General features: G+C 33.1%; 2 protein-coding genes across 3 annotated transcripts in view; one reads left to right on the top strand and one right to left on the bottom strand.

Annotated features, from left to right (window-relative positions):
- Nucleotides 1-9,407, bottom strand: part of m (zona pellucida domain-containing protein miniature) — a 196,426-nt gene that overhangs the window by 88,505 nt on the left and 98,514 nt on the right. For both annotated transcript variants that reach the window (XM_073979526.1, XM_073979527.1), the window contains one exon: nt 9,140-9,243. In XM_073979526.1, the coding sequence (XP_073835627.1) occupies nt 9,140-9,214 (75 nt within the window). In that variant the 5' untranslated portion in view covers nt 9,215-9,243. The remainder of the gene's footprint in view (nt 1-9,139; nt 9,244-9,407) is intronic.
- Nucleotides 232-9,234, top strand: LOC141396727 (uncharacterized). The gene is made up of 5 exons (XM_073972364.1): nt 232-798; nt 872-1,038; nt 8,199-8,784; nt 8,848-8,985; nt 9,048-9,234. Exons 1-5 carry the CDS (start codon nt 232-234, stop codon nt 9,087-9,089), a joined length of 1,500 nt encoding a protein of 499 aa, XP_073828465.1. The 3' UTR covers nt 9,090-9,234.

Raw genomic sequence — 9,407 nt, 5'->3', positions numbered from 1 at the left:
AAAAACACTTAGCTAATTATTATGTATGAGATGTTATTAGTTTCTGCAATTTCGCAAAAAAAAACTATCCAAATGTTTGTAGTGGTACTCCCAAATTAGGCAGCATATAACAAACACAAAAATTCGTCTGGAGACATGAGCTCAGATTTATTTATGTATTTTTTTAGAGAGAAGTTCAAAAATAATTCATTCAGTCTGTCGGGAAACGTAACAAGTACACGAACACAAAACATGGATCGTTGGCAAAATAAAATCGCCGTGGTGACGGGTGCCAGTTCGGGTATTGGAGCAGCAACCTGTAAGGCTTTGGTAGAAAAGGGTATGATTGTGGTGGGCCTTGCCAGACGTTTTGAGAAAATGGAAAATCAAACCCGCCCCTTAATAGCAACTGAATTCCAAAAGAATTTCCACACCCATAGTTGTGACGTTTCCGACGAGGAAAGTGTAAAAACGGCTTTTTCATGGATCGTCGAAAAATTTGGTGCTGTAGATGTTTTAATCAATAATGCTGGTATGCTGAAATATGGACGCATCACTGATCCGGACAGTTCAGACCTTATAAAGAACACCATAAACACCAATGTTTTGGGTGTTGTTTGGTGTACTCGAGAAGCTTTTAAAAGTATGAAAGAACGTAACTTTGATGGTCATATTGTTATTCTTAACAGTATAGTGGGACATGTAGTACCTATACATCCGATGACAAATGTTTATCCACCTTCAAAACATGCTGTTACTGCAATGACTGAGGTCTTAAGGCAAGAATTTCTCAATGAAGAAACCAAAATTAAAATTACAGTGAGTTTAAAATGTGTGATTGGGCAATGTTGGGAAAATTGCATATATTTTTTTTTTGGTTTTGTTTTTTTAGAGCATCAGTCCCGGTATTGTGCGAACGGAGATCTTTGAAAACAATGGTTTCCCTGATGACTGGCCAGCTTTGACGAGTGCAGATATTGCCGATGCCATTGTCTACTGTTTACAGACCCCACCACATGTTCAGATACATGAAATGATAATAAAGCCTGTAGGAGAAAAGCATTAAAAGAAAGAGATATGTAAAAAATATTATTTTCAATACAAGTTTTTTTCGATTCAATTCATCTTACGTGTCTCTCCTATAAACAGAGTCTTGCCGCAAGAAAACTTACATAATGTAGATTGGGACTCATTGGCATAAAAGTTTTTAACCATTCGTCTAATGAATAGGCTCCTTGAGGAATTTTTTTGTATTCAAACTCAAATTACTAAGTGATCGTCAATTCCAGATATGTAATTGGGATAAATTTAAACCTCAGAATGTCATGATTTTTCTTTGGTTGAAATGCTAGGATACGGTATCCCAACCTAATTTTCATATTTGTAAAGGTGAACTTTTCTTCTTCCATTGACAGTCTTTGCCTTTGGAATATCTCTACTTAAAGAACGGAGACATTTTCAGATTTGTCCATTCCGACGCCTGAATATAATCCGATATCACCCGAAAAAATTGCCTTTTTTCCTCTCTGGGACCCTCATCAGCCCTCAAAATTTCGTTACTGTGAAGTTTTCCACTTTCATTATGAGGCTTTGCTTTTGAAGTATTCGTAATACAAGCAGAAATATTCGCATTAGAATAAAGCCTTGCCTTTTTCTGCACATAAGTGTTTTGTCCATTTCGTCCACTTAATATGATTCGACCATCACCAAAATCAATAGGCTTCTTGCCCTCCAGAACCCTCATCAACCCCCAAAATTTCGTGACGATCACATAGTGGTGTAATGTATAAGTATATAAAGGATTTTTAAGAAAAGCGTTTTCAACAACCATTACAGCTTTAAGCGGAGATTTTTAAGAAAAGCTTTTTCAACAACCATCGCAGCTTTAAGCGCGGATTTTTTAGAATATTTTTTTCAACGACCATCACAGCTTTAAGCGTGGATTTTTAAGAAAAGCTTTTTCAACAACCATCACAGCTTTAAGCGGGAATTTTTAAGAAAAGCTTTTTCAACAACCATCACTGCTTTAAGTGGGGATTTTTAAGAAAGGCTTTTTCAACAACCATTACAGCTTTCAGCGTGGATTTTTAAGAAAAGCTTTTTCAACAACCATCACTGCTTTAAGCGGGGATTTTTAAGAAAGGCTTTTTCAACAACCATCACAGCTTTAAGCGTGGATTTTTAAGAAAAGCTTTTTCAACAACCATCACAGCTTTAAGCGGGGATTTTTAAGAAAAGCTTTTTCAACAACCATTACAGCTTTAAGCGGAGATTTTTAAGAAAAGCTTTTGCAACAACCATCACAGCTTTAAGCGTGGATTTTTAAGAAAAGCTTTTCAACAACCATCACACCTTTAAGCGGGGATTTTTAAGAAAAGCTTTTTCAACAACCATTACAGCTTTAAGCGGAGATTTTTAGAAAAGCTTTTGCAACAACCATCACAGCTTTAAGCGTGGATTTTTAAGAAAATCTTTTTCAACAACCATCACAGCTTGAAGCTTGGATTTTTAAGAATATTTCCTCAACAACCATCACAGCTTCAAGCGTGAATTTTTAAGAATATTTTTTTCAACGACCATCAAAGCCTTAAGCTTGGGGTTTTAAGAATATTTTTTCAACGACCATCATAGCTTTAAGCGTGGATTTTTAAGAAAAGCTTTTTCAACAACCATCATAGCTTTAAGCGTGGATTTTTAAGAAAAGCTTTTTCAACAACCATCACAGCTTGAAGCTTGGATTTTTAAGAATATTTCCTCAACAACCATCACAGCTTCAAGCGTGAATTTTTAAGAATATTTTTTTCAACGACCATCAAAGCCTTAAGCTTGGGGTTTTAAGAATATTTTTTCAACGACCATCATAGCTTTAAGCGTTGATTTTTAAGTAAAGCTTTTTCAACAACCATCACAGCTATTGTTGGGCAATCTCGTTCATTGAGCGGATCGATCTTTTTCATTGCGTTCACCAAAAAGATCCGGGTCTTTCACTTCGTTCGTTGGCTCTTTTTCATTCAATAAAACATTTTAGTCCATAATTCTCTTTTAAAAATCGTTCATGGTTCCTCTTTTCTACATTGATTGTTTTGTGTGTGTCAATTTGTGATGCTTGCGTTAACGCAGCTTGTGTGAGTTTGTTTGTGTGCAAAAAATTGTGGTGGTTTTCTGAACGTGTGGTGGTGATTTTGAATATGAACGAAAGAAGCAAAGAGAACCAGAGAAGCTAAAATAACGAGATGAACGATATGATCTACTGAACGATATGACCTATTGAACGACATCAGCTAACTGAACCATTGATTGTGTTGTGTGTGATAATTTGTGATGCTTGCGCTAACGCAGCGTGTATGAGTGCATAAAAATGGACTTGGTTTTCTGAATGTGGTGGTGGTTTTGAATATGAACGAATGAAGCTAAAAGAACGATATGATTTACTGAACGATATGATCTAACTGAATCATTTATTCTTTTGTGTGTGCAAATTTGTAATGCTTGCGCTAACGCAGCTTGTGTGAGTAGATATTGTGTGTAAACCTAATTATGGTGGTTCTGCTGCTAATTTTGCAAGCAGCAATGTCTTGACCATCAGGGATCTAAATGAACGACATAAACGAATGTGGTAGATACGGATCCGTTCGTTCTTTTCACGGAATCGTTCCTTGGAACCGGTTCGTTCATGAACGACACAACTCTAATCACAGCTTTAAGCGTGGATTTTTAAGAAAACCTTTTTCAACAACCATCACATCTTTAAGCGTGGATTTGTAAGAAAAGCTTTTCCAACAACCATCACATCTTTAAGCGTGGATTTTTAAGAAAAGCTTTTTCAACAACCATCACATCTTTAAGCGTGGATTTGTAAGAAAAGCTTTTTCAACAACCATCACATCTTTAAGCGTGGATTTTTAAGAAAAGCTTTTTCAACAACCATCACATCTTTAAGCGTGGATTTTTAAGAAAAGCTTTTTCAACAACCATCACATCTTTAAGCGTGGATTTTTAAGAAAAGCTTTTTCAACAACCATCACATCTTTAAGCGTGGATTTGTAAGAAAAGCTTTTCCAACAACCATCACATCTTTAAGCGTGGATTTTTAAGAAAAGCTTTTTCAACAACCATCACATCTTTAAGCGTGGATTTGTAAGAAAAGCTTTTTCAACAGCCATCACAGCTTTAAGTGTGGATTTTTAATAATTTGGTCTGTTTCAGAACTGCAAAAATCTACTAATTTTTTGACATCATAAAGAAAAGTTGTTATTGTAGAAAAAATTTGTAGATTTGAAGTTCTGGAACGGACCAAATTATGAAAAATAACATTTAAAGACATTTCAATAGTTTGTGTAGTTTGGAGTATGACCGGAATTTATCATTCATAATTAAACTATAATATTCTTATATGATGATATTTTTCGGCTTAAGGTCAGTAAAAATCGTTGTTCATTTTTGATGAATTTCTTTATTTATTCCGATATTTCGATTGACATCGTCAATCATCTTCAGGGAAACTATAAAAATACAAATATTACAATATTTAAAACACAAAACGAATATTTAAAACACAAAAATTATTACCTTCTTGAGAAAAGCTGTTGGTTTCTTTCACCGTTTGTGCTAAACAAACTTTTTTGACGTGTGTGCTTTTGTACTAAGTTTCTGTACAGGTGTGCACAGTGGTCTGTATCGCTTTTATAGTTCATTCTAATGTCATTTGGTAATTTAATTATGTGTAGCATTTCTAAAGTAAATCGTCGTTTGTAGTTGTTTTCTTGTGCCAATATGTCAACCTCATTAAAATTTGGCTTATGTCCCGTCAAAGTGCAATGTGCTGCTAAGGCCGTCTTTTGCTCCCTTATACCCTATTTTTTAAAAATGCTATATTTACAATAATTGCGAATGTATCGGTTTGGAAATTAATTTGCGAGACAATTGTGCATGTGTCTCCGACCTTTCCTACTTTTTTAGGGCCCAAAGACTTGACCATGCCCACTTTTTAAAATATGTTACATCTACAAAACTACCGAACAGATTTTCCTGAAATTTTCAGGAAATGTACAGAGATGGCCACTGGTGAAAATAGGATGCGTATTATCTTGAATTTCGAATGGGGGCGGGGTACTTCCCTTTGCCTTATTTAAAAAAGGCCATATCTTTGTGAATAAAAATCAAATTCCGTCATAACCCAACTTGGAAATTTTACCACGCCAACTTTTTTCAATTTTTAATTTAATTTTTTTTCTGCAAAAATTACTGAACCGATTTTCCTGAAATTGTTAGAGAATGTACAGGGATGGCACCCGAAAACAGGCTACATATTTTATTGAATTCCAGATATTTTATTGAATTATATTTGTGTGCATTTTCGTAAAGAATCAGTCCCGGTGAGGAAATTCCAGCTTTGGCAAGTGCTGATACTGCCGATGCCATTGTCTATTGCTAACAGACGCCACCCCATGTTCATATACATGATATGATAATAAAGCCAATGGGAGAAATGATTTGAAATGAAATAAATCAAAGAGATATAAGAAAAATATTGTTATCGACTCAAGAGTTCTGTGGAAATTATTGATTGTAATCGATATTATTTATGCCATATAGAAATTATTGTTACAGATATATTATTATCGACAAATCAAATCTATAGCAAATATTGTTATTGACAAGTTTTTCTCTTGAAAATATTGCTATTTAAAAGAATTTCTCTTAAATATATTGTTATCGACACACTTTTCTATGGAAAATGTTGTTATGTACAAGATTTTCTCCTGAAAATGATAGAAAATGTTATTATCGACAAGATTTTCTTTAGAAAATTTTGTTATCAACAAGATTTTCTATAGAAAATGCTGTTATCGACCATATTTTTTAAAGAAAATGTTGTTTTTTATATTAAATATTGCTACCGGCAACATTTTCTCTTGAAAATTTTGCGATTGACAGAATTTGCTCTAGAAAATATTGTTATCAACAGGATTTCTTCTAGAAAATATTGGTATCGGCAAGATTTGCTATAGATATGATATGAGAGAAGTCTCCCCTGTCCCGTCTGGGATGTTTGTGGAACAATTATTAATTATATTAAGATTTGCTATAGAGAATGTTGCTTTCGAAAATACTTCTCTATAAAATATAGCTATCGACAAGATTTTGTCTAGAAAATGTTCGACATGATTTTTATATAGAATATATCTTTCCTGTAAAATATATTGTTATCGACAAAATCTTCTGTAGAAAATTTTATTATCAACAAGATTTTCTATAGAAAATAATGTTTAATGTTTTTATTGACAAAATTTCCTGTAGAAGATATTGTTATCGACAAAATTTTCTGTAGCAAATATTGTTATCGACAAAATTTTCTTTAGAAAATGTTCTCATCTACAAAATTTTCTACTGAAAATATTCATATCAATAAGATTTGCTACAGAAAATATTGTTTTCGACAAGATTTGCTATAGTGAATATTGCTTTCGACAAGATTTCTCTATATTTCTATCGACAAGATTTTCTATAGGAAATATTGTTACTAACACATTTTCTTTAGAAATTATTGTTATCGGCACGATTTTTTAGAATTTTTTCTCTAGGATATATTGTTATCGAGAAGATTTTCTAAATAAGTATTGTTATTGAGAAGATTTTCTATAGAAATTATTATTATTATTGACAAAATTTTCTATAGAAAATATTCCTAACTACAACATTGTTTCTAGAAATTATTACTATCGACAAGATTTACTATAGCAAAGATTGCTATCGATAAGATTTTCTCCAGAAAATATTGTTATAGACAGGATTTTCTCCAGAAAATATTGCTATCGACAGGAATTTCCCTAGAAAATATTACTATCGACAAGATTTTCTCTAGAAAATATTGCTATCTACAAGATTTTCCACAGATATTATTATTATCGACAGGACTATTTATAAAAAAATATTGTTTTCGACAAGATTTGTTATAGAAAACATGTTATCGGCAAGATTGTCTATAAAAAATATTGTTAGTGATAGGATTTGTTATAGACAATATTGTCATCGACATATTTTTTTAAAGAAAATATTGGAATCGGCACTATATTTTATAGAAAATATTGTTATCGACAATATTTTTTATCTTTTATAGAAAATATTGTTATCGACAAGATCTTTTAGAGAAAATATTGTTATCCAAAAGATTTTCTTTAGAAAATATTGCTATCGACATGGTTTTGTTTAGAAAATATTGCTATCGACAAGATTAAAATGTCATCGACAAAATCCTCTAAAGACTATATTGTTATCGGCAATATCTTTTATAGAAAATATTGTTATCGAGAAGTAGATATTGCTATCGAAGAAGATTTAAAATGTCATCGATAAATGTTCTAAAGCCAATATTGTTATCGACTATATTTTTTTTATAGAATATATTGTTATCCACAAGATTTTCTTTAGCAAATATTGCTGTCGACAAGATATAGAATGTCATAGACAAAATGTTCCAAAGACTATATTGTTATCGACAAGTTTTCTTTATAGCATAACAATATTTTGTTATCGACAAAAAATAATTTTGACATTTTTGGAGATACGACTTCGGGCATTCAAGCTGGGTACACATTGTCAGTTTTGAATAAATGAATGACAGCTTTGTTGTTGCTTGCTAGTGTGGCCGTTCATTTTTGTCATTCATCATGCACCCACAAAATATTTTGTGGTTGCTGGACTGTTGGACAGTTATCGATAATTGCAAAAATTCGTCATTCAAAACTGACAATGTGTACTGTACTTTATGGTGACGATATGTATATCGAAACGATTTTCTTACGTAAATTGTGTTAAAAATGAATTTATTTTGGCAACTCTGTCCTGCCTATTATTCTCATCCGAAGAGAAAAGAATTGTATGGAAAGAGATTATCGATCAAGGTATATTTAATAGATCACGTATAGAGTATACAACAACTCTATTTTGATTGAAAATCCTTCAATCGGACAAGTTTGTTTACGTTTTCATACAATGAATTTACAATAACAATGAATTTGACAAAAATGGGGAGAAGTCAGCTGGCCTCATTCCGTCATCATGTTATTGTATCATGACACCGACATTTGCACAACCACCCGCTTTTGTTTCCTATAAAAGTTCGTAAAATTCAAACAACAATCAGTAGTGTTCTCGAGAAGATCGATAAGAAAATACTTCGGACCCGCAAAAAAATTCCTTCAATTGGTAAAAAAATAAATCATGGAAAAGTGGCGAAATAAGGTGGCTGTTGTTACGGGAGCTAGTGCTGGTATAGGAGCGGCATGTGCTAAAGCCTTAGTGGATAATGGTATGATAGTCATAGGTTTAGCTAGACGCGCAGAACGTATTGTTGCAATGCGTTATTCAGCATGGCCGGGAGATGAAGAAAAACAAAAACGCCTGCATTCGCTGAAATGTGATGTTCGACAAGAGTCAGAGGTGGTTGGGGCTTTTGAAAAAATTGTCAAAGATTTTGGACCCATAGCAGTGCTCATCAATAATGCTGGCATTATTCGCAATACTGAGTTGGTTAGGGAAAATAATACCGAAGATATACGAGCCGTAATCGATACAAATGTTATGGGTGTGGCATTTTGTACACGAGAAGCATTTAAGACCATGTCCAAGAATGCCGATGGTTTGGGTCATGTCATCAATATAAACAGTATAGCCGGTCATAGGGTAATACATTTTGAAGGTATGTCAACAAATATGTATCCGGCATCGAAACATGCCATCACCGCCATGACTGAGGTATATCGTAATGAATTTCTGATGCATAATACTAAGCTTAGGGTAACGGTAAGTTGAAATGGAAATTGTGAAAAAAAGATATTGTAAATAAATTCATCTATCTTTATGCAGAGCATTAGTCCCGGTGCGGTACGCACAGAAGTTTTCAATGATCAGTCTTTGGAAATGATGGAAGATTCTCCATTTTTACAGGCTGCAGATATTGCAGATGCTGTAATTTATTGTCTGCAAACACCACCACATGTTCAGGTGAGTATTTGCCTTTATTGATGGGGACTTAAATTAACCGGAAATTTGCTTATTTTTTCTAGATCCACGAATTGACCATCAAACCGATTGGTGAAAAGTTTTAATGATGAAATGCAAATGTGTAATTATATGTTTGAAGGGAATCGTCACTTACCATTAATTGTAAAATAAGTAAAACACTAAACCTAAGGTCCCACAGTCGTGTAGGACCTTTTTGTGGGCTCCACATCCTGGAGCTGTATTGTCGTATGATGAAATCTGTAATGAAATAACAAAAAATAAATAAATAAAAAATAAATAAATACAAACTATTAATCAAGAATATGTTTTTAAAGTTGGTCAATGAATTTAAAGGTTATACTTTAGTTTCTAAGAAATATGGGAATTAATTATAGGCTCCTTCATATAGGAAACATATAGGA

This window comes from Musca autumnalis, unplaced genomic scaffold (assembly GCF_047663935.1).
Source record: "Musca autumnalis isolate F117 unplaced genomic scaffold, ASM4766393v1 scaffold_3, whole genome shotgun sequence".
Classification (NCBI taxonomy): Eukaryota; Metazoa; Arthropoda; class Insecta; order Diptera; family Muscidae; genus Musca; species Musca autumnalis.
Note: the sequence above shows the minus strand (reverse complement) of the source record. Positions and strands in the feature narration are given on the sequence as shown.